The sequence below is a fragment of the Mixophyes fleayi genome, chromosome 2 (genome assembly GCF_038048845.1).
Source record: "Mixophyes fleayi isolate aMixFle1 chromosome 2, aMixFle1.hap1, whole genome shotgun sequence".
Lineage (NCBI taxonomy): Eukaryota > Metazoa > Chordata > Amphibia > Anura > Limnodynastidae > Mixophyes > Mixophyes fleayi.
Window position 1 is genome coordinate 39,540,566 of NC_134403.1, and position 26,562 is coordinate 39,567,127.

The window sequence follows — 26,562 nt, forward strand, 5'->3', positions numbered from 1 at the left end:
ATGGATGCCTGGTACTGCCTGTATGTTGAGGTGACCTGCCCCAATGGTCAACTCTACCAGTTCCCTTTCTATCGGTGGATCCCCGCCTTTACTACTGTGGAGATCCCAGAGGGGACGGGTGAGTTGGAATTTATTGCAGGACTTGGATACAAATAGGAACTCTTAACCAACTTATACTTGCATTTAATAAATGCATCATAAAATCACTAATATAAGTCTCTCCAGTTGAATGTTAGTGCACAGGACTAGATATTACAGAGCTGAGAAGACTGGCTCTATGTAGAATGGTACATGCCACACTATAATTGTGAAGGTTTACATGTGGGGACCATCTTATACTGAATGAGATGGTTTACTCATGTTAGACTTTAATATCAATCACTAGTTACCCATGTATCATGTCACATTTACTTAATTACAATAAAAACTGTACTGGTGGTTGTTGGAGGTGGTATCATGACAAACTCTCTCTTTCAGGAATTATATTATCTGGGAAAACTAATCCTATTCTTCAGCAACAACGGCAAGTAGAACTGGAGAAGGAGAGAGAAACACACAAGTGAGTGACCAATGTACATGAAGTAATGTCTTGTATACTTGCTGCCTATGGGAAAATGTCTTGTCTTCCAGGGGAGAGGAGATTCACTTACATTTTTAGATTTTTTTTGAAAATTGGTGAATAAGTAATATATGCTACAGTATATATAAGCGTCCTTTTTAATGTGTGTTCATGAGGTAAAATTACCTCAACTCGTAAATTTAGCCTTTACTACCCCTCCCACAGGGGGGAAGGGGGAATGATGGAAGTTAACTGACTTTACTATTCTAATTTATTTTGTCAAATGTCGGTATACCAAATTTCAGGTCAATTGGATGAGCCCTTTCTGAGAATAGTTTTTTCCACACACACACTAACACACGCCGCTGGGCTTATATATATTAGATATATATATAATCTCCATCCAAGCATGTAAACTGGTGCTTTATTCCAACTAATGTGTTTGCTTTCAATTTCTGCACTACACTGGATAAATGACACAATCTGATTAATCAGCATGAGCTGTAGCATATATTATTTGTTCACCAATTTTCAAAACATCTATAAAATTTCAGTGAATCTCATATATATATATATATATATATATATATATATATATATATATATATATATATATCTATATCAGAGATAAGCGGTCGGATTCTGAGATACCTGACGGGTCCAAATTTTATGTTTCTGAGTTGATTAAGCCATCACTCAGTCTTGAGTACCATACTTGGATTTGAAATCGAGGCAAAATACCACTTCTGGTAAAATTACAGTTCTCATGAGTTGGATCAATATCTTCTAAATATAGCCCCCATTTTAGAAGTGATAGCATGTGAGTTAAGGGTTTGCTGCAACTCTGTGCTCAAAAAAAAAAAAAAACGCTTGGACAGGGTGAAAGAGGCAATTGATATTGCAATAGCTGTGATTTTATTGCAAAAATGTAGAGTTTATTTAGAGATCAGTCTGCTGGAATTGTCTGCTGATCAATTGTGTGTGTTTATTTAGTGCAGTAAAAGCAGGGTGCTGTATGACTGTGAGCAGCACAAATATATATCTTGTTTTTAAAGAAAATGGAAATGGCTAGCACTCCATATACCACTCACAGTGGCAAAAAAGGCTCTGACTATGCCCAGATTTTGCTAGTAGGGGTCCTGTTACTTCTGACACACATACTAGAATGCCAATTGAAAAAGCGTGCCCAACACAGTCATGCATCTTCCATAACTTCCCCTGAACCACCTTCTCACTCAGAATGCAGGTCTGTCATCTCCAAAACAGCCATATCAATACATGAAATGAACACTCAGGCTGAAGAACAACTTGGGCACTCACAGAATCCTGAGGAGAGTCTAAAGGTATCCATGAGTGCTATATGTGAGTCTGATATCAGATTCTAAAACTGTAATTATAGAGCAGCCTTTTTCTCAAATGTCTCAACCATTTGAAAATGTGAGTATAAGTAATGATGATGATTTAGACAAATAAATTGAGAATGCTACTTTGGAACTAGCATACCAGTACCAGCAGTAGTAGTAATTTTTCAGCCTCTACTAGTAAAAAGGTCATGCAGGAGCAAAGTGTAACAAAGGGTGCTCAAAATCCAAACTGTTTGTCAATCTCAAAGAAAACATCAGCCCTTGGTGTAAGGATTAAGGGAAAAAAAATCTGATGACTCTGGTGATTTGTACAAAAAAATGAAGATAACCAACATTCCATACACCACCTGCAGTCTGTCTAATGAGTATTGATTACTGCCTCTACACTTTCCATGATGCATGCTGTCTAATGTTAAAAATATTTTTTTCTGTGGTCTGTCTCCCAGCAATTTTCTCCTGGGTGCAGCCCACCTTCATCTATCAGCAAGTGCTCTGGCATAATGTTTCATAGGGATGGTAGCATGCTTTGCACACAATTTGGTTGTTCAGAATTTCTTAAAAATTCTGAGGTCATTGCAGAAGATGGTGCCTATGGCCCATAAAGTTTCTGGACAGTTTTGGCATCAGTAACTGCATGTAGATCATTGCGGCAGCTGCTGAAAAAATTATTTACTATGCTACCAACTGAAGTAAGCGTTTATGTGGTCGACAGCTAGACTTTAATTTGGTCGACATTAGGAAAGTTGACAACATTAGTTCGACAATGCAAGTGTCAACATTATTAGGTCAACAATTCACATGGTCAACAGTATTATTAGGTCAACAGTTCAAATGTAGACAGTATTATATGGTTAGTGTTAGGGATATTATTGTCAACCAAAAAGTACTGTCTACATTTGAATTGTCAACCTAATAATAGTGTTGTCATTATTGTCGACTTTGCATTCCTATCTATATTATAGCATCGACCATATAAATGTAGGTCATGTAACTCTTGTACATATGTATCACACCAAGCAAGAAGTAGTAGCGTAGTGGAATTCCACACTTCATAGATATAGAATATATATATATATTTCTTATCTTTTGTTTCTAAATATAAACAGAAGGTCTGTGAATCAATAAATGCATTTTTGATTGGATTATATGAATGTATTCTATAGCATATACTTACTTTGTGTCCTGCAGGTGGAAATTTTATGCAGAAGGTGCCCCTCACTGCATCGATGCAGAAAAGGCTACGGATCTGCCACCTAATGACCAGTTCTCCTTCCTAAAACGGACCAGCTTTGGCTACACTATGATATCCACGTATGTATCTAGTCTGAGAAGACTACAGCACAGTCATACAACTGTAATGACCCCTGAATGCCAACCCTGACTCTTATTCATACTTGCCAACTTTTTCTTGTTGGTGTCCGGGAGCTGCCGGGGGGAGGTGGGCTTGAGAGGAGGCGGGACCCGAAAAACTGCATAGTTTTGGACCATGACGTAATGATGCAAACGCGTCATTTTACAGTGGGGGTGGGGCCAAATGCCGCGATTCCAGGAGAATCGCTGCATTTTGGACCTATTTCTGTCCACTTCACTAGGAAGTGGACAGATGAAGGAGACTGCCATACAATCACAGGAGTCCGGGAGACTCACCTGGAATCCAAGAGTCTCCCAGACATTCCGGGAGAGTTGGCAAGTATGCTCTTATTACTATTTATCAGTTAGCTTCTACCTCTGAGCAGCGGCGCACGCAGGATTTTTATAGGATTGTATACAGCACCGCCGCGGACACTTCATTGACAGCGCCGCGGCTGCTATATAGTACAGTGCCGCTATGTAGGGGCACTTTAGCGGAGGGGAGGGGTTTCTGGAGACCCAGAAACACCCCCTGCGTGTGCCCCTGGGGTGGTTACCTGGGGTGTATCAAGGTTCTAATCTATTTTTATATGTTGTGTGCAGACATATAACTGAGCTTTCAAAGTCTGCTGATCAGTTCACAAGTGCAGAAACCGTACGAGGTAGAATCTTAGGATTTAACGTTGCAAATACTCATGAAAAAAGTATATTTGTACATGGATATCATTAATTTTGAAGTGCTAACAGATAATGACCTCTTATTGATCCTTATGTAAAGTACTGGAAAAGAAGGTGAAATATTATTTTTGAGGGGGCACTCCTAACATAAGGAATACAGATCAATAGAAATTTAGGTCTGTAAAGTTCCAGATTATGATTTCACCCCCCCCCCCCCCAATCAGAGACGGTCATAGAATTCTATATGTCGCCATTAAGGACAAAAATATACATAAACCACTATAAAGAAAAAAAAAATGTAACTTCTTTTGTACCCATAAAATGTTGCAATGTTAAAAAGAGAAATATTCTAATTTTAAAATAAGTGAGTGTTCATAGGGTATAATTTCAGATATGAACCTAAAAAGTGAGTAATATAGGAATTATATGGAATTAAACCCAGCCATGAGAGGAATACAAGCTCCATTGTTGTGATTAAATGTAACTTTTTTGAGGCACTTAATATAAGTATTAGTTTTCGAACCCTGGAGAATAATGCACTTTGAACTGTAACATTGATAACAGTACATCTGTCTATCCACTAATAACTGTTATTTTGGGTTCAATCCCATATAATTTCCATGTTACTCACCTTTTAGGTCCATATTTGAATTTATGCCCTATGATCACTCGCAAATTACAAAATAAAAGTTAGATTTTGTCTCTGCTTAGTATATTTAATGTATCTTTTTGTCCTTGATAACAAAATATAGAGATCTGACAGGCCCATAATCTGGAATTATTTACAGACCTAAATGTCTATTGCTCTGTATCGCTTATGTTAGGATTGCCCCTTATAAATAGTATGGGGTAAATGTATCAACCTCCGGTATCTTGAACTCCCGCGAGTTCGGTGTCTTCGCAGCAGGTTGATACATTTACCCTTATATCTCCTACTTTTAGAATCTCAGTAGTGTGTGTATATATATATATATATATATTTCACATAAATTCCTGTCAAACAGGATTGGAAACCAGCACTCCATATAAAAATATGCTGTATTATTACTTTTAAAGTCCATTATATCATTCATGCCAGCATGTCAAAAAAAGACAGATAAACAGCATAATTGTTTCTCGAAATACTCATCTTGTGCTGGTGTTCATGGAACAGAGCTCATGATAGTGTATGTCATAAAATACCCAACAGCCATTTCGGTACTCCTATGGCACCCCAAATAAATCAGAATGTGCATAACTGACTTATTGCATGAATACATGATCTGATACTTTTTTGTGATTTCGGTGGGTATTTATCACTCTACCATGTTACCTAGGAATCCTTTATCTTTTAACAGTCTCTAGATCTACACTTTAAATTCTGTGAATGCATTGCAGCACATCTATATGTGTTTACCCTGAGCTATTGACCCTTTTGCTTGCAAAACATCAGGTGACTCTAGAATATTGCATAGTAGCTACGGAAATAGGTGAAGATGAAGTGTCATTTTTACCTGGTGTTACATTTCTTCTAACAGTCTGTTCAAAGGAAATTGCTTAGTATACTTCCCAAGATCTTCCTAGTTTCAATGTGCCCCCCTTTATTTTGAGACTCTCCTATACATATGTGACTTTTTATATCTGTTTGCTAAGCTCAATATAATTACAAATATAACATGTAAAAGTTCAGTGATAATAGCTGGGTATAGTGAGCTTTGCTTCATATAACTTTGTTCCTGAAGATGCACTGAAGCAAGAGTTTATAAATGCCAACATATATACTTTTCTTAATGGTAATTATTCACTACCATCTCTTCACCACTAATCTAGACTGTGATCAGATGTAATATGTTTTAGTTAATGTAATGCTTATTTTTATGCACCAATTTTTTAAATATTTTATTGCTGTCCTTTGTAGTGTGAGGTTCATGGGGGTTGATTGCAGTCCATCATCATCAATATTATATAGAGCCACCAATTCCACAGCGCTGTACAGAGAATACTTTTATCATTCACATCAGTCCCTGCCCCAATGGAGCTTACAGTCTAAACTTCATAACACACACATCTCCGCTATCCTTACATATGCAGTCTGTATTGCTGCACGTCTGTGTTGTCAGCTTGGCTAATATTTTAGTGTGTGTTTGTTACGTGTGTGTGTGTGTATGTATATATATATATATATATATATTATGGGGTAATGAGGCGAACAACCTTCTACCTGGAAATACTGCTCAAGGAGGACAGCATCTAACACTCTCCTGTTCTGTTATCCTCATGCATCTACCATATGCACTGCCTGGACACTCCCTACTGAACTGTTTGCAAACAATAAAAATGCATGCACTTTTATTTTTGTTTCTTGTGACCTCTTCTCCCCACTCCACCTCTATGCTGCTGTTATCTATCACCCTCAGGTTCTCATTCTGAATTCCTTGACAACATTTCCACCTGGCTTTCTTACATCCTTTGTTCTGACCTACCCATTCTTATTCTATTTCAACATCCATATGAACAACTTTACTGGCACTGCCACCTCTAAACTCCTCTCGCTTAGTTCATCCTGGTACCTCTCCCAATGGATATCATCTCCCATCCATCATGATGTACACTTACTAGACCTGTTGTTCTCCCATCTCCAGCTTCTCAAAATTTGCCTTCCTGCTTTCTGATCACCACCTCATTTCCTTTTACCTCACCTTGCCTCCTGCAATCCATGCGCACAGTGCAAAACCTAAATGGCCTTGACCTGATTCTCTTCTCAGCCTCACTTGAACTATTCCTCTATCCTATATCTAACCTGTTCTGCCCTAATGCTGCAGTGCCATTCTACAACACAACATTCACAGTTGCAAATAGAGATGGGCGGGTCCGGTTCCCCGAGAACCGAACCCACCCGAACTTTGGGTATCCGCGTACCGAGCTGAGCAGCTCGGTAGTCTCCCGCCCGTTCCGAATCCAAATCGAGGCCGAACATCATCGTGACGTCGTCGGATCTCGTGGCTCGGTTCTCGCGATACTTCAACATTATAAATACACGCCTCCACAGCAATCCATCGCCATTTGACAGAGGGAGAGAGCAGGGTGTAGTCACAGGCTGATTAGAGCAGGGACAGAGAATACAATATTCTTATTCCAATTGCTGTAACAAAAATCGCTAGAGAAGAGAGGAGGGTAGAGGTTTATTTTATTTTTGTAATATTTGGCACTCCCCAGTGCTTTTGGGGTGTCCCCCATAACTGTGCATAAATATTTCTGGCTGTCAAAAGTCATATCTGTCAGCAGTATCTACCAAATAATTTTTAGCACTCCCCAGTGCTTTGCGCTCAGAATGGATTCAAAGCAGTCCACATATGATCAGAATGAGCAACCAGGTTCTGTCACCAGTCCTGATGTAAGTGTTCCCAGTACGTCATCTGGCCAAGGCGATGTCAAACAGTGTTTCCAAATCAGTGCAAAAAACAAAACCCCCAAAAAAATTTACTGTGTTGAAGCGAAAAAAAAGTGTTACTGAGCAAAAGTTAAAAGGCGATTAAAAAAAAAAATTGCCAACATGCCATTCTACACACACAGTGGCAAAGAGAGAATGAGGCCTTCACCTTTGGCTATTAGTGGCAGATCCAAAAATGTTACCGACCCTACAAGTGGTGCATAACTACTGTTGCGCGTCAAAGCCGAGCTGCAAGATAACAGTAAGGCATTGGAGAATAATGTTTGCTCTGAATCAGAAATGACACCGATCCCTGTGGAGAGCCCATCCAACAGTGGTGTGTCTAATTGTGAGCATTCTGTTAGTGTACCCATAAAGAAGGGCCCTTTCAGCAGTTCTGCTGATGTGTACCTGAACAGCCCGAGTGTAGCCGCTGATACACAAATTGAGGATGCCACTTTGGAAATAGAAGAGGATGAGGGGGAGATTTATGGAGGTGACGAGGGCGCTAATGAGGATGTTGATGATTATGATGCAGACAGATATCAAATTGCCTTTCTCAATTTATATTTATATTCTAGATTATACAACGGCTGAATAGTTTTCTATTTTATTCCAAGTTGAGAGGGGATCTGATGCAGACAGATACCAAACTGCCTTTGTCCATTTCTTTGTATATTAAAAATGTATAGTTCTACTATCTATGCAGGCTGGTTTTTTTATATTCAACTACAAGTGGAGGGCGGGGGGGGGGGGGCTTAGATAGCCACCAAGTACCGTGGTCCATTTAATTCTACTTTCTAGCTCAACAGTCTGCGCAGGCTGCTTTTTTAATATTCAACTACAAGTGTAGGGTCTAATATACACTCAAAGATGATGGCTACATTGCCAATAATCAAAGATGGAGGAGGTAGACAACCAGGTTTGACTGTATAATTTGCAGACAAGTGTTCGCATTAAGGACGGCCTTCCAGGGATTCAACTGTTTTTTTCATAATTTATTAGCTTTAGAATTACCTCACTTATCTAAGAAACTGGTGGAGCACTAAATTAGGTTATTTTAGACCCAAACTTTTTTATTTTTTTCAAAAATGGCAAAACAAAACCAAAACACGCAAGGGCGGTTTTGCAAAACCAAAACACGAAGGTAATCCAGATCCAAAACCGAATACAAAACCAAAACACGGGGGTCAGTGACCATCTCTAGTTGCAAATCCAAACTCTAACTCTGGCACTCCAAACAGAAAGTGCTCTAGTACAACCAAGAGTGAATGGAGAAAAACTCACTCTAATGCAGACTTCTTCCATTACAAATGTTTCCTGTCTTCTTAGTATACCACCGTCTCTCTCTTACTTTACTTTAGATCCTTAATATCCACCAAGTTAATCCAACACGACCATCTGTTTGCTGCCATCAACTTGCTTCTCTGCCCACCTCACCATTCTTCCCTTACTGCTCATGATTTTGCTACTTACTACAAATCAACACCATCTGTAACAAAATCGTCTCATCAGATTTATCACCCTATACCCAACTTCTCTTCCATTCAGCTACTCACCTTCAGTTCTTTCTCGCTTATTACTGAAGAAAATCTCTTAATATTCCTTGATTCCTCTTCCCTCTCAACCTGTCCTTTCAATCCCATTTCCACCCAACTCCTCCACACCTTGCCCCAATACTTGACTGCATCTAGCTCACCTCCTCAACATGTCCCACTCCACTGGTGCTTTCCATTCCATCTTCAATTATGTGCATAGCTCTTCTCCTCAAGAGTCCATCCCTTGACCCTAATTCTCTCTTGCTACCACACCATTTCTCTACTCCCTTTGCTTCCAGCCCACTTAAGTGGCTTGTGTATAACCAGATGATACACTTTATCTGCTCACTCTCTTAATGACACTTTTCAATCAAGCTTCCTCTTTCTGCATGCCTCGAGACTGTCCTCACTAGAGTGCCATATTGTCACTTCTCACTACTCTTCTTCCTTGACCTCTGTCCTCATCTCCTTGAAACCCTTCACTACCTTGGCCTTCACAGCACTGTTATCTCCTGGTTCACTTCCTACCTTCTAAATATAGCCAGAATATTCCTCTCTCATTCAGGACGATCCCAAACCCATATCCAATATCTCATTATCTCCTTGACTACTACAACCACTTCTATTCGTCTTTTACCTCTACAAACCATCCTAAACACTGAGACGAGACTGATCTTTCTCTACATCTGCTGCAACACTCTGCTAAACCATATACTGGCTTCCCATTCCCCCAGAATTCAATTTAAACTACTCCCATTCATCCTGAAATGCCACCAACTCCTCCCCTCATATGCCACTGACGACATCATGAGATATACTACCTCTCTGCCTCTTTGACCTGCATCTGACCTATGCCTCTTCTCCTCTCTGGAAACCACCTCTCACTACCACCTCCAAGACTTCTGCCATGCTGCTCCTCACTTATGAAGATCCCTATCCTACCTGACAGAACTCCACCCCCAACTTTCAATATTTAACGTGATCTCTCAATTATAGCCTATCCTACCCCCAACTGATACTACTATATTTTTCAACCAGCTACAGTTCTGGGTCCCCTGTGAGTCCTTCTAGCTCCTAATTTGTCAGCATTACCCTTTACCTCTAGATATATGTGCAATTGTATTTTGAAAGATTTGTAACTGACAGTCCGGTGCTGCAGAGTTTTGTGGTGCTTTGCAAATAAATGATGATCATGATGATGAACCTGTAGAAGATGAAATACCTCTTGGTCAGTCAGCCAAGTTATCCTAATATTTTATCTTTTTATTCAGTAAAGGAAGACTTGAAATTAATTAACTTCTTGACCCCCACAAAATAAAACCACAGCAATGATCTCTATCTTCTTATCTGAACATACTAGTTTCCATCCTGAGCATTGATGTGGTTATTTCTCTTTCAGTTTAGCTATTAAATGTTAGAGTAATAGACTTAGTCCAGGCAATTGTCAGTACTGTGCATATGGTTGTTTGACACCTTTATCCTACTTACTCTCACAGAGGACTTGAAATGAAGTTGAAAGGATTCACAGACAATCAGGATTCATGGTCTGATCTAGAAGATATTAAATTGGTGTTTTGCCTCAGACAGTCAGATCATTCAGGTATGTTTATATTTTCTCTTTCCAGAACTACTTCTATAAAGCAGAATTTTACCACAAAAACATCTCATTCAAAATGAGCTTTATGTTACTCTTTGAACTATGCCATTTACCTGTTCTGGTAACACTCACCTAATTCTGCATGAAAAGAGATTTCCTTATGTCAGCCTACAAAGGTCTAAACTCCAAAATACTTTCCTGTAATGACTAATATAAAATTATCTGTAGAAAATATAATGTTGGCAAAATACATGTTTACTTTGATATGGTAATCATACACTACTGAGACTAGGAACAACTGACTTGTTGATGAAGGTTTGTGCGATTACTTTTGAGTCATTATTAGAAGTTTCTCATCTCATAACATTAGAATCTTATCCCCCATGTTGTTGTTCAATCTTGTGAAATGATCTGTATTGTGCACAGTAAAAATCCAGGTAGCTCCACCTTTCACACAGTATAATGCTTCTAGACATCGTGTCTTTTTTCCCTAGATGTGGTGGCTGAGATATGGAAAGAGGATTACTTCTTTGGTAGCCAGTATCTGAATGGAATAAACCCTATGCTAATCAAAATATGCTTCAAAATCCCTGATAACTTTCCAGTTGGTGATGATATGGTGGCCGCATCTCTGGGGACGTCCACCAACCTTCAGGAAGAACTAGAGGTGAGTTTTGTATGGCAAGTGATGACCAGTGGTGGTTATTGAATGCAAATAACTTTGAAACTTGTTGACTCTCCCATTTATTCCTTTAGTGCATAGTTAATTCAAACTTATGCTTTATGACCCATATATCTTTCAGTAAACTGCCTGATATGTCTTGCAGAATGGCAACATCTTTCTGGCAGATTACAAATTTCTTCATGGGATCCCAGCCAACAACTCCATTAATGGAAAACAACAATACATTGCTGCCCCTATGTGTTTACTATGGAAAAATCATCAAGATCAACTCGTCCCTATAGCCATCCAGGCAAGTTTCAATTTTGTAATGTCTATTTACTGTAACTGGTAAAAACAAATTGAATGAAAAATTATTCAGAATTCTGTTCTTTGAAATATCTAGTATGGTGTCCAATATAATAATCTAGATACAGGACAATAGACAACATAAACTTTTATGGCTCCAGTTTTCCCCAGTCCTGTAGATCAGTAATCCAGTAATTGGAACATGTTTGCTGGTATGGCCACAAACTTCAGGGTACCAGTTGCTTCAAATGAGTTCTGCACATTATATGTCGTCTTTAAAGCATAGTGATGTTTTAGTATATCATCATGCTGATAACTGTATACAATGTGGGACACTGCATACCTTTTGTTCCCAGTAACAGTCTTGGCACCTGTATGTCCTTGAACATGGGAAAATGATCTGTGAAAGGTATGAAGGAGCTAAAAATAAATTCTTTACAGCAGATAGATATCAAAAAACAGATTCAGACCCCAGTTGATAGACAAACAGATTGTGCGCCTTCTGGCTCATTCTTCCAACCCAAATCAGAAGACCCTGCTCTTAAATTAGAACAATGTTTACTTGAGCAAAAATTAATTTTTGGTTTCCCCTCCTGTTGACCAACTGGTAATGGACTCAATTTAGAAAATTCCTAAGAAACATCAGCTAAAGCATTACTTGGATACACGTTCTTTTTCACAACTAAGATTTCCTAACCTTTTAATATATTCAGCTGCTTTATGGTTAAACACATGCAAATGTCTCTGCAGTACAAAGGGCTTTTTCACAAATTTTAGCATAGCTGCACATGCAGTGAAGATGCACTGATCGCTTCTAAACCACATGGTATAGGATACGTAGATGATAAAGGATATGTGGATCTAGATGTGCTTTCTCTTACAGTTGATGCAAACCCCAGGAGAGAACAATCCAATTTTTCTACCCAATGACTCTGAATCTGACTGGTTACTGGCCAAGATCTGGGTGCGCAATTCTGACTTCCAAGTGCATGAAGTGGACACTCACCTTCTCCGCACTCATCTCTTTGCTGAGGTCTTTAACATTGCAACCACCAGGCAACTTCCAATGGGCCATCCAGTGCACAAGGTGAAACCTGTTTAAACCATTGTCCTGAAGAGAGTTTAGTTCACTGCAGAGTTTCAATAAATGAGCTATGGGGCCAACCACACGAAGACCTTCATTGTGGCTTAATGTTGGGAACATATGTGGATGCTAACTATTTAGTTACCAAGGCATATGTCATCCTTTAGCATTTCTAAATATTGCTAATCTTGTTTCCAAGGACATTAAATTTTCCATGTTGTCGTTGTGGCAAATTGGATTGTTTAATCTGGAAGAGCAAAATACAAATATAATCCACTGCCTGACAGCATAAAATCTGTATTTATATTTTAATATTGTAGACTTTGGTTTGATTTGTTAAAATGTTCAATAAGACAGATTTATGGCCTACAAAGCATCAGATGACATTTTCCTAATTTTAAATAATGGTGTAGTCACTGTGCTTTCTGATGGGACAAAATGAAATGGTGCTATGATCATGCCTCTCACAAACTACCATGACCATTTGTCTAAGACTTGATTAAATATTTTGACATCAGCCATTCCAATATATGCCAGAATTGTAAAAACCACTAATGCAGGACTTTTACTGACTTGTATTCACTTTCCTAATAGGCTATCATTTTTGAGCTGCTGATTCTAAGGCACAAATTACTAATTGAAGCAGATTTTAAGGGCTTTATATTTTCTGCATGTAAAATGAATCTCATCAGGCCCTCATTATGGCCTAGAATAGATGTGTCTATAAGCAGTATATCTTTCTCCCCCAGCTTATTACTCCACATCTCCGCTTCACCCTGGAAATCAATGTCCTTGCCAGAACTCAGCTCATTGGTCCCGGAGGCCTCTTTGATCAGGTCAGACCCTTACTATGCACAGGCTATACACAGTCTTCATCCCAATGTCAGCTATAATCTGTTATAGTTCTTTGTTTTGACTTGATCCTGTAATTTCAGCATTTACAGTGCAGCGGTGTATAAATTATTGTCAGAAAATTACGAAATGCAAAATTGCAGAAAACATATCTAACACATAGTCCACTTTTCTCCAGGCTGTGGTGACTGGAAATGGAGGTATTGCAATACTGTTGAAAAGAGCAATGGATGAGGTCACTTACAGCAGCCTCTGTCTCCCTGAAGACATCCAGACAAGAGGAATGGAGTCCATTCCCAATTACCTGTACAGGGATGATGGGATGAAGATCTGGCTGGCTGTGGAGAGGTAGAGGTGCAAGTAGATATGCAGAACATTGGCCTGTCCCAACTACCCAACCAGAGGGAGATGACCTCATTTCCATCTTTAAAAATCCTCAACTGGTTTATTTATAAGTTTTCATACAGCATAAAAATGCTATAAAGCAACCAACACATAGCAATTTCTGAAAGATGTCTTATAAGGGGTGTTCCAGACATCTATAATCCCAGACCCCTTTCTAGCCCATGTATACTCTCCATACTTGAAATTCAATTCTTTGTACCTCATTATTTCTTGATTTCTCCACTCAGCTTTGTGTCCAACATAATTCATTACTACTATGAGAGTGATGCAGTGGTCAGTGCAGACCCTGAACTTCAGGCTTGGGTAGCAGAGATCTTTGAAGAAGGTTTCTTGTCATATAAATCTTCAGGTAAGAATTAAGAACTTTCTACTGTATTTAGTTAAACTGAGTTGCAAAGCAAACTAGTCAGTCTGACTGTTTGATTTCCTTCCATCCTCATCCCCTTCTCCAAAACTTATGCTGGCCTCATACTCAATTTGTCTAGTATGGTAATGGAAAAAGGAAGATCACCTATTTGAATGGGGCAATCTTGGGATACTAACATGTCGGCATTTACATTATGGTTCTAGTCAACAGAGTAAAAGACCGACCTGCACAAATTATAAATTCAAATTTAGCTTTTATTATATAATCATAAAATATAAATTCAAATGCGATATTTAGTATATTTCTACTACTGAGGGAGCACACAGTTATTGAGAGAATATCGAACTCAATATGTTCTTTCACAAATACTATTAAAACTGGTTTGAAGGGGAGTATCAGCTTGTATATGATCATCTCTTGGCTGTACTAACAGGTCAAAGTTCTGCAATTACCTACATGTACAGTCACTTTGGACATTGATACTGGCATTCAGACCAAGGGGATCAGCTTGTGTGTGGCTGACTTTAGATATAGAGTTTTCCTGGCCTTTAAAAAGCTCGGAGACAAATTGAATAACATATAGCTTGACTCTAGCAGCACTAAGATTGCATGCTGATATTAAAATTCTCTGTATATGGTAATTATGTTACATACATTTGAATTTTCCAAGATTCCTTGTTGCATCAAATCACATTTTAGATCATCCAGTAGAGTGTTGGTGAGGTCTAGTTTATTAATGGACTATTCCCTCTGATAGGAATGCCATCGTCTTTGGAGACCAAGTCTTCTCTGATCAAGTTCCTGACCATGGTTATCTTTACTTGTTCTGCTCAACACGCAGCTGTCAACAGTGGTCAGGTGAGTGACATAAAGCATCACAACATACAAGGCTATAAACCTACTATGCAGAGTGAGTCTTTCCTATTTTCTTTGTCATCTACTGGGAGACACTGGACCATGGGGTATAGAGCCTCCTTCAGGACATGGGCACTCTAAATAATTCTAACAATTAAATTCTCCTCCCTTTTTATACCTCCCCATCCTGCAGGGAAATCAGCTTTTTAGAGTGCCCTCATTACAGGGTGTTCTTTTCTGGGCTGCCTGTTTCTTTTATTTTTATTTAAATTTTTGGACACCTAGAGCAGGCAGTCTTGCTGGGAACCAGACCACACCGGGAGAGCGACAATTAAGTTCTCCTTCCTGGAACCGGAAGGGGATGTTAAAAATGTGGTCAGCTTCTGGTGGAGCCTGCCAAGCAACCGCACTGTAGAGCCAGGGCTCCACTTGGGAAGCAGGATCCGGTGGGCCTTCACTAGGCACAGCCGTAGCACAAGGGGGTGTCCTCTAGGATGCTGGCTGCTGATGTGCTGGGTCCTGGGGGGAGGTGCGGACCCCTGTACTATATTATTCACATCCTCCTTGACTGATTTCCGCCATGTAGTGAAGATCATTGTGCCATTAGCTATACTCTGCTCTGTCTCTACAGCAGCAGGTAAATACTGCTAGCTAGAGTGGGATTGTATTGGAATTGTGATAAATTTGTGCTTAAATTCTGGTGAGTTTTATTGTTTACTGATACCTTGTTCATGTTTCAATATTGTGTACTTTGTATCTGCCTTTTTGCTGCGCTTTTTCTTTTCAGATTGGAAAAAGAGAGGACTATAACTAACTACCAAGTCCTGGGGGGAGGTGCAGGTACAAGCAGTATAATTTACAGCAAAGAAAAAGATTTAACTGGCGCACCATAGGTGTAATTGGATGATAAAATGAATATATAGAATATATATAATATGAGTATAGTGATAAAATATCAGTTATTACATTTGATCAGTAGCACAGCTGTAATATGGGGTGTTAGGCCCCACTTAATCAAGGCAAATTATAAACAAAGAAAAAAATTATTACAGCGCTGCAACAGGTCAAAATATAACCATGCCACACATGATGCTGAAAAAGTATATTAAATAGAATTTATTAATAATATAAACAGTATCGCATCTAAATAGATAATAAAAAGTATCTTAAAAATGCACATATAACACACATATAAAAAATATCTGAATGTGAGCTAAACATAATAAAAACAAACACACGTGTAAGTTGTAATAACAACGCTGTTCCAATAGCTTTGAAAAATGATGAAGCTTAAGAACTCGTTTGATTTTGTAATCTCCAAGATCACTTATGGGAGTTCAACTAAGAAAATTACATGTAGAGACTCTTAAGGAAAGTCGTACCGTGCTGATGTAAATGGATAAAATAGTCTTTCAATATTATCCAAAGGTACACCTTTTGTGATAAGTGGTTCAAAATTACTTAAATAAGATATAATCATCTAGTTCCAATCAGATATTGCACATTAATGAAAAACTTGAATTACCTGACATGCAGTTAATCTGTCTGTCCGGTTGCTGCGACAAGTCATAGAAACTGTTCAGTCGGCAAATAAGATGTTTTTGTTTCCTTCAGATATGTGCACAATACAAAGGATATTTGGGCCACTTCACCCGATTGATGTCTATGGTCCCATAATTGGAACTCCTTGCACGCTTTCTGCAAAATGATATTTTTTTTTTTTATTTTTTTTTTAAAGGTCCCAATCAGTCATTGAAATGACTGAAAATAGATTTAACTTCCAATTTAGTGGAACAGCATGGAGATTTATCCTGATGCATTTCATCACCTGCACATTAATTTCTTCAGAGGTGAAATACAGCTACACATTGCGTTAAGCCACTTTCGTTTTAAATTCCGAGCCACTTTCGCGCACTCTCGGAATAGAAAACGAGTCAAAATGTTGTCAGATCTCCGAAGTTTTGGATTCTATAAGTACCGCCCTCCATGGTGATCTAGCGCCATTTCACAGAGGGACACAGAAGGGGTAGCACAGTCTGTAGAGCAGTTGGGCAGCGTCATACGTAGAATAGAAAGAGGAGGGGGTAGCAGTGTTCTTAGTCTACAGTGACATTCAAGAGATCTCCATTGTTAATTGTCATTGCTGAAATACAAATACTAGGGCTGGCAGGCTTGGTCTTCTAAATCTACAGTCTTTGTTTGAAAGTGTATGAAAATAATATTGTGACCTGTGAGGTGGGTCAAAAGTGACTGCAAATTACTTGAAATTAGTGTTGAGATTAATAATAATAGGAACAAGAATAGAGCAAAATTATGTGATTTTAGCAATTTTTTTTTTAATAAATACAGATCCAAAAAAAAACCCAAAATACATGAGGGCGATTTTGCCAAAACCAAAACACGGGGGTCAGTGAACATCTCTAATTAAAACCTATTTGCATCATGTTGGCAAAAAAACAAGAAAAAACAATATACCATAATAACAATATGAGCATTTTTTACCTGAATTCTATAAACCCTTTCTTGTTTTATATTAAATCTGTATAACATTATAATTAAAAGTTTATTAAAATCTCCGAAAAGATATGACCATGGAAAACAGGTTTGAAGTTTATATAAACTTGTAAAGACAAATGTCAAACATCACTTGCATATCAAGCTATTAAATGTATCTTTACTAGTAACAATTGCTTTATAGTTATATAAAAAATTACCCAACATTTATCTTAATCACAAAAAAATAGAACCCCGCTAAAATCAACCTAGATGGAACTTGAACTCCCAAGATCACAATCAATGCTGTTCCCATAGTATTGTCTATTGTGTTGTGCCACCAGAAATCTGGTCCTCATCTTCTGAAAATCTTTGTATATTTCGTTGTGTATAAAAATTAGTCAACATTTATTCTACTAACTATCAAATAAAAATAGTCAGCTAGAAAATACCATTCAATGCACTGAGTAGCTTAATAGTTCCTGAACGACAAGTTCCTATTGTTGCAAGTAAACACGGTAGATAACATAGTTGATGAGGTTGAAAAAAGACACCAGTCCATCAAGTTCAACCTATTTTGGATCTCCTGCAATCCTGCACTTATATTTGAAATTAATCCAGAGTAGGCAACCGCCCATCTGTTTCAATTTTGAAAATCCCCCCCAGACTCAATATTGCAATCCAATTTTTACCCTATATCCACTACTATCCTTTATTTTAAATTAACGGTCGTATCCCTGGATACACCTTTCCGCTAAAAATTTGTCTAACCCTTTCTTAAACATATCTATTGAATCTGCCATCACAACCTTCCCTGGCAATGAATTCCATATCTTGACTGCCCTTACTGTAAAGAACCCCCTTCCTTTGCTGGTTGTGAAATTTCCTCTCCTCTAACCTTAGGGGATAACAAAAGTATGGTCTGTCGGATCTTCTATAAAGGATAGAGGTCTCTCTGACACATTTCATCTGATCACAACAGACTTTCTCAAAGCAATGCAGTCATCTCTATAGTATCCAACTATATAAAGCTTGAGCACATCTTGTGATTGGTGAATCAATGAATGTTAAATGAGACTTCTGAGGACACTTGACCAACATCCAGAGAATTAACGCTTTTGTAATATTTTACAAATACACATTCTTAGACATTTTAAAACAATAAAATCCATAACTTTTAATGATAAAATTAAATTTAACATGCCGACAAACTTTCAACATACAGAAAAAAGGGGGATTTAGCAAGATCTGACTTCGCACATATATGAGATAACTAATTGAGTAAATATATAGCTATATAGTTCAATTAAATACATACACATGTCCATACATATGTATAATGCATAAAAGCACAGACATACACTGATATATTCATATTTAACTACAAAAAAAGAAAAATATTCATGTTAATATATAACCAGAACCCCTCAAAGAAGAGCTCAATATTTTTTTTCAAATTACAACAAATAAACTAAAACTGACTAACCTACATCAATGGGTGAACTCTATTCATAGAGAAATAAATGTACTGAATAGATGTAAAACTAGGATTTATTTTCACAAAAAAACCTACAAAAGACGTCAAAAACAGTGTATCTATATATTCTACCTACAAATACCAATCATTAAATTTAAATTCAATTGTATCATTTAACCCATCTGGTGACAGTCTGCAATTTAAAAATCTATGTGGCTTCCCCCCGACACAGATTTGTAGAGTTCATTTTAGAGTTAATATAGAAGAGTCTTCTCTTCTATAGCTCTTCTATAGTTCATTGTAGATTTCTATTTTCGGATTAAAAGCTGCTGACAACCGATGAAAACATCAGTGGTGAGTATTCTGGGCATTTATTATTTTTAATAAAAATATGTGGTATAAATGAGGGTGTTTTAGTGTCTTTATTGGGGTTTTATTATTAATGTATGTGGTTTTAATGAGGGTTTAACATTTTCTTTTGTGGAACTACAGGTCCCAGCCAGCTCAGGTGTCAGGGCATGTTGGCACTTGTACTTCTCCAAGTGCCAACATACCCTGGCTGCCATGGCTATGTTGGTGCTTGTAGTTATACAAGTATCGGCATGCCCACACTGTTTAGGGCACCCTGACTTGCTGGGATTTGTAGTTCCACAAAACAAAATGGCGTTCATTTATTGTTTTACACTTTTATCGCCATTTAGTACCCTACGCCCACCGCCCAGGGGTGTAGGAAGAGCCCTAGTGCTTTCAACATTGTGCTGGTTGTCTCTAGAGGGAGGGCCAGCTCATTTTTTTTCGGCGTACCCCACTCCCTAGGGAACCCCTGCCGCGTGTCCCCCTGTTATAGTGCCACCAACCTGGCTGGTTTGCCTAGTGCTGGTTATGTGAAATCAGGGGGACCCCAAACAAAATTTTTCCACGTAACCAGTAGTAGGCTGGCAGCACTAGGGTTACTAGAGAGGGACTCCATGTGTTTTTGTTTTTTTTTTAACCTTTATTTTTATCAGTTTTGACAGCTGTTCGGACCTCCGGTTCTATAGACAGGGCAATGTAATAGTGATGGGTTTACTAATCTCGCAGCTAGATAGGGACAACACAGGAGAGTTTGCTTACCACAGGAGAGTTTGACATCGCAGCAAATCACCAGAGATGACCAGCGATTTTGAAAATCAGGGTAAAAATCGCAGCTTGATATATTTCAGAAACTTTTGCACTAAAATCGGGGGGAAGTTTATCATCAGCGATTTGCCGTGATTTTAACATGCTGAAAAAATCTGACCTTGATATATTTACCTCCAGATCTCTGAACTCCTAGGACTTTTACTCTTCCATCCGTAACAAAAACCTCCATTTTATTACTTTAGCTTATCTTAATGATGTACGTCCCAGGTGTATAATAAATATTAATATAATGTAGATCAGACACTGTGCCAGCAGTGCAACTCTCCTCTGTCTCACCAACCTCAGGTATTCACCTCTACCTGGGGTGGGATTGAATTGGGGATTGTGTTCTATATCTGATGAATTAAATTTGTGTCTCTTGATACCTGATTCACTTTTCCATATTGTGTACTCTGTACTTTTTTCCTGCTCTTTATCTTGTTAGGCTGGATAAAGAGGTCTATGCATACTGGGTACTGGGGGAGGTACAAATAGCATAATTTGCTCTCCCCCCTGACTGCTTTCAGGTATATACTGAATATCAGTCTAGATCAGACACTGCAGTTCAACTCTCCTCTGTTTCCCCAGCAGAAGATAGTTACTTCTAGCTGGAGTGGGATTGTGAAGTATATTTTTGCACAATTTACTAATGAGTTTATTGCTGTCTGTTGATACCTGGTTCTCCCTTTCTATATTGTGCACTCTGTATTTGCCGTGGATTATCTTCCTTGTTTGTCAGGCCAAATAAAGGGAGGTCTAGGATAGCGGGGCTTCATCTGTGACTTGTCATAGTTATGTAAAATATCAGGATATCACCAAGTGGACAGTCAGACATGGATGCCTTTGGCAGGAGGCCACATGTCGTAAGCGCTGGCTAGTATCACCTCCGGCTTGGGCTAAGGCACTAGCGCAGTCTAATTCAGCATTTACCTAGTAGCTCGCTTCACTTCCACTGGTTGTAGGAGAAGGGACATGTCCTTCCCTCGATTTCACAGAATCTTCAGCCAATTACCCAATGCTTCTCTTAGCAATTCCAAAAGGCGAGCCGGTTTGGGCGATATGCATGGTTAAAACAGTACTTTTTCTCCGCAATTAAAAAAAATTGCTGTGCAAGTTGCGGACCCAAACTGTACATAGGTTTAGGTTATATGCATATTTTAGACACTTTATCCCTTACCAGAGTAGTTTACAAGGGAAATTTCATCTAGGGGGTCGCCTATATAGCGTGACTGTCTAATGTCACGTCTATTCTTATCCATGAATACCACAGCCCTTAAGAACGTTTGAGACCATTCTTAAAACTAGTTAGCTAGTGGCTGGTGCTTTACTGAGACCCATTTTAGCATCAGATAGGGTCAACTAGACTAGAAAAAAGTAGAAAAAAGTATTTCTCATTCTTTCGGTAGCCGTGGAGTACGGGCCATAATGGGTTGTCGTCATGTGGTTTCTCAGCTTTTGTCGGTGTGGTGTGGTCTTTGTGACGTGGTTCTGTTCTGTGTATCCGAAGGATGTTTGAAACGTTGCGCTGCGGCGGTAGTTCTAGATGAAGAATCAAGATGTCTTGATGCAGGTAAGAGAAATTGAGAATGGGTTAGAGCAGGGGTAGGCAACCTGCGGCTCGCCAGTTGTTGTGAAACTACAAGCCCCAGCATGCTTTGCCAGTAGATAACCAGCAGATAGGTGACAAGGCATTCTGGGATTTGTAGTTTCACAACACCTGGAGAGCCGCAGGTTGCCTACCCCTGGGTTAGAGGGTGAAATAATTTTGGAAGTAGGAGTAAAATGAAATAGGGGTTAGAGATGGTGTACATGAAATAAAGTATGGAAAATTGCTTTAAATGGACATACCGGGTATGGTGGTCCAGGATCTGTTGGAGGTGGAAGTAAGAGGTAATAGAAATGAAGATTGAGATGAAAGGAGAATGTGGTGTAGTAATGGATAGAATTGGGAGTAGTATTGTCGGAAGAAAGGGATATAGTGCAGGAATGTGGTATAAGAAAGAGTAATGTAGGTAGGGAAAAGTGTGGTGCAGGGAAATATGAGGCTGGAGGCGAAGTTTAGGGGTTATAGAAGGAAGAAAAGGAGGAATCTGTGTAATACAGATAGAAATTGACATAGTAATGCAAGTAGAGATAGGGATGTGGATAGAAACAAAATTATAGTGTAAGTGGAGTAGAGATTAGAATGTACTGTAGGTATAAGTGGGTAAAATATATTATAGATTTCAGGAGCAGGAATGATTATACAATTAACAATAGAAGAGGAGAGTAAGAAGATAGTAGGGATAACAACCATAAACCAGATTGTAGGTGGTAGTACAGATTGGACAGGGTTATGAATGTAGGTAGAAGTGAAAGGTACTATGGAGAATTATTAACATAGATACAGAGTAATTGAAGGAGATGGGTGGGGATGAGTACAGGAAGAAAACAATATAGAAATGTAAATAAATAATCTATAAAAATAATAATAAATGCTAAAGTAATAAAAATAGAAGTGAGAATAAATAGATTATAAATGAAAGCTTTAAAAGAGAAACTAAATGGCAAACTGTTCTTGTAGCGTAGGTAGATATGTACCAAATGGGTTTCACCATATATAGTGGCTTCCTCAGTGGGTTCTGCATACAGAATAGTCAGCCATCTTTGGATGCCGCCTATTTGAATCCTCTGGCCCATTTTGGCACAAAAATCTTTATTTAGTTTTGCTAGGTGGAGTAACCCGTGCCAGTAGCGCATACACACCAACACCCACACAAGCCTAGCGTAATAATGCACCAAAAAACTGGGTCAACTGGACCACAGAAAAGTGGTCAGAGCAACTCTTTGCAGGATTGTTGTCTGGGTGGCATTGGTCTGTAATGGCGATCTTGGCGGTACACCTCTGGGAAGAATAAGTATATCTGGGGACACAGCTCTGGATGCTGGTAAAACCGGGGGCCAGAATTTCGTCTTGATGGTCTCAGCTTGCCAAGACAATTTTATCAATGCTTGGGAGCCAGATGCAGAGTCAAAAAGAGTCAGGATTCCTTGCATTTTACGGTGATGTCTATTTGGGGTTGACTTAGATAATATTATTAGCCAGATGAACAGTGAAAGGGTTACTACTGGTACAACTGCCAAGAGCGTAGGATGATTGGTTTCAGGCCTTTTTGTGTAGCGGTAAAGGCACAGGGTTCAGAAATCACTTTGTCAGTTCCCAGTGATTTTCTTCCAGTGTTAGTATAAGAGAGTGGGAGGTGTTATCTTTCCAAAAGCTGTTTCTGTTAAGGTATCAGACAGATTCATTCAGCAGGATAATCCTCTGGACACTCAGCACTTATGTTTAGGTGGAAATACTCAGATTAATAGGGTGTTTCTATTGGCTCTCAACATCAGGGATATACAAATTCTCTATTGCGATAGGCTTCTAGAATTATTACTGGTTCCCTCTAATGGCGATGCTTCCTGCAACCTTAAAGGGTATGATAGAAAGGAGTTGAGGGGCAGTTGTGGCACCAGACTGGTGAAGCCAGTCATGGCAGAGATTGGCACAGCTGGCTTTATTGGTGTAATAGGTGAGCGCCTTGTGGATGGCTCATCATGGGGCTTCGGCCGGGCAGTTTGGTTGGCTGCCACATGGGGCTCTATACATACCTTTACAATTCTAAGGTCGTTAGATTTAGGTATAGGGTGCTGCGCACTACTAGTTTGTGAGCGTACCCACCCAAAGGGAGTAGCTTTGATACATCACAATTGTCCAGTGTCCCCCAGTGGCTGATAGAGAGAACTAGATTTTAAACTTGCGCTAAATTCTTTTCTCTTAGTCCATGATAAATACTGAGTGCCCACCCAATTAAGCTCTAGATATCCTGGGAAGAAGTTTACCAAAGTTAAATGTTCCTTTTTCAGGGATGAAGTAACTTCTCTCTATCTCTCTTTATTGTTTCTTTTTGGTTCTGTCCTGTGGGACTTGGTTAGTGTAATTACTGATTTCCCTGTAAGATGAGGTAGTATAAGAGGGAGGAGCATTTAATTGATAGAATTATTTCAAGTGTCCATGTTCTGAAGGAGGTTCTATACCCCATGGTTCAATGTCCCCCATGGACTAAGAAAAGAATTTAATGTAAATATAAAATCTGATTTTATCCTTGATTTGGAGGATTTGAGGCTGTACATCAAGAATTATTACTAAGACCATCTATACGAGTCATTGAAAAACAGGATTTCTAACACAATAACTACAGTATGTGTTGCACAAACTCTTGTCACATTTTTACCACCCTATTTCCATTTGCTTTATGCATGATTGACAGATGAGACATTTACCTAACAACTGATACACACATGTTGTAAGCCTACATTTGATATTCTGCAAAGAAACCACATGTGTGTTTCATGTGACAATATTTACTGGTCCATGTGGAAAATATATTTCGTTTCAGAGATACAAAATATTACATTTACACTCAAGAGCTAGATCTTCCTTTATAATGTATTATGGCAATGTGTAAATATCCTATGTATAATTAGGAAAATATTGAAAAGATAATTATGCATTTGTGGATAAATTATTCATGCATATAAACATGTTTCAGATGATCAATGTTTCTATTGCAGTTTGACTTCTATGCCTGGATGCCCAATGGTCCCACATCCATGAAAATCCCCCCTCCCACAGCTAAAGGAGTCAGCACACCCCAGAGTATCCTGGATGCATTGCCAGAAGTAAACACTACCACTACTGGAATGACCACAGTGTGGCTGCTTAGTAATGAGCCAAGAGACCGGGTGAGTACTAGGACCCTGTATGGACATAAAAGCAATAAGCAGATCTGCTCCTTTTGTGTTTCTAGTCTGGGGAATATGTAAGAGAGAATTCTTGCGCAGATCATGATATATAAAGCTGTCCATTCATGTACATGCTGCTCTGCTCTGTAATGTATTGATGAATGGACTCAGTCAATACATAAAGAAATCATGGCTAAATTTTGGCTAAAAAAAGCTTTCATTAATCAGATTCCTTATTGCTCTCCAGAGACGTTTAGGGGATTACCCTGATGTGCGTTTTACAGAGGAGGTCCCACAGAAGTTCATAAAGGATTTCCAGAACAAGTTGGATGAAATTTCCAAGTCCATTACTGAACGGAACACGAACATGTTTTTGCCTTATACCTTCTTGAACCCCGGAGTGATTGAGAACAGTGTCTCTATCTAACATTGTGTCAGTGTCCTGATCGTCACTGAGTACCTTCTTTTGGGATATGACTAGGTATCCCAATTGTAAAGCGCTACAGAATCTGCTGGTGCAATTTAAATCAAGGTTGATGATGAAGATTTAGGGAGCAGATAGTTTTTGATTAGCTGGCAATTTTCTGCAGTATTGTGATTAAAAAGTTGTCAAGTGGAGCTTTTTTCAATCAAAGATGTAGTTCATGTCATATAAATTAAATGTTCATATTTTCCCCTATATAGATTCATTATTCTTTGAGCGCGCTGCATGTCACATTTTGTAATAAAATTCAAACAATCTCTAATTGCTCTTTGTGTTTTGATATTGATTTAGAACTATTGGCATTGACAAAAGGGAGGGGGTCATCTGGTGTGTGGATAAATGGGATTAACATTTTGTGAAATGTGTGCAGAATGCTTCTGAAAACAAAAGAGAATATGTTTGCTGTTTGTAATATTTCTGGACTTTGTAGTATACCTATTTTTCATGCTGTCTACTTTTCCTAAACATTATTTAAAAAAAAACCTGTCTGTAAATTTCTATAAAATATTAGGGATGTGCACCGGCGACTTTTGAGGTCTCATGTTTTGGATCCGGAATTTCATTATTTTTGGGGTTCGGATTTGTCTCGCAAAACACTTGACGAAAGGTCTCGGTTCGGATTTAAGGTTTTGGATTCGGATTTTTTTTGGAAAAAACATAAAAAGTTTAAAAATCAAGTTTTTGGGCTTATTTTCACTCCTATGCTATTAGTAACCTCAATAACATTCAATAACAAGCATTTCCACTAATTTACAGTGTATTCTGAACACCTCACAATATAGTTATTAGTCCAAAACGTTGCAACAAGGTATCTTTCTGGACTGCGTAGAGGAGTGGGTCACCACAATATATATTAAAAACCCTGAACTTGTATGATTCGCACCAATAAATGTACCTGGACTGCGTAGAGGAGTGGGTCACCACAATATATATTAAAAACCCTGAACTTGTATGATTCGCACCAATAAATGTACCTGGACTGCGTAGAGGAGTGGGTCACCACAATATATATTAAAAACCCTGAACTTTTATGATTCGCACCAATAAATGTATCTGGACTGAGTAGAGGAGTGGGTCATCACAATATATATAATAAGAAAACCACCAACTTGTATGATTCGCACCAATAAATGTACCTGGACTGCGTAG

General features: G+C 38.6%; 1 protein-coding gene across 1 annotated transcript; it reads left to right on the plus strand.

Moving 5' to 3' along the window:
- LOC142139802 (polyunsaturated fatty acid lipoxygenase ALOX15B-like) lies at positions 1 to 25,356 on the plus strand. The gene is made up of 13 exons (XM_075197672.1): positions 1 to 118; positions 478 to 559; positions 3,112 to 3,234; positions 10,395 to 10,498; positions 10,990 to 11,162; positions 11,323 to 11,469; positions 12,349 to 12,552; positions 13,299 to 13,385; positions 13,580 to 13,749; positions 14,034 to 14,155; positions 14,931 to 15,031; positions 24,759 to 24,929; positions 25,177 to 25,356. The coding sequence occupies exons 1-13, from the start codon at positions 1 to 3 to the stop codon at positions 25,354 to 25,356; spliced, it is 1,782 nt and encodes a 593-aa protein (XP_075053773.1).
- Positions 25,357 to 26,562: the final 1,206 nt, after the last annotated feature.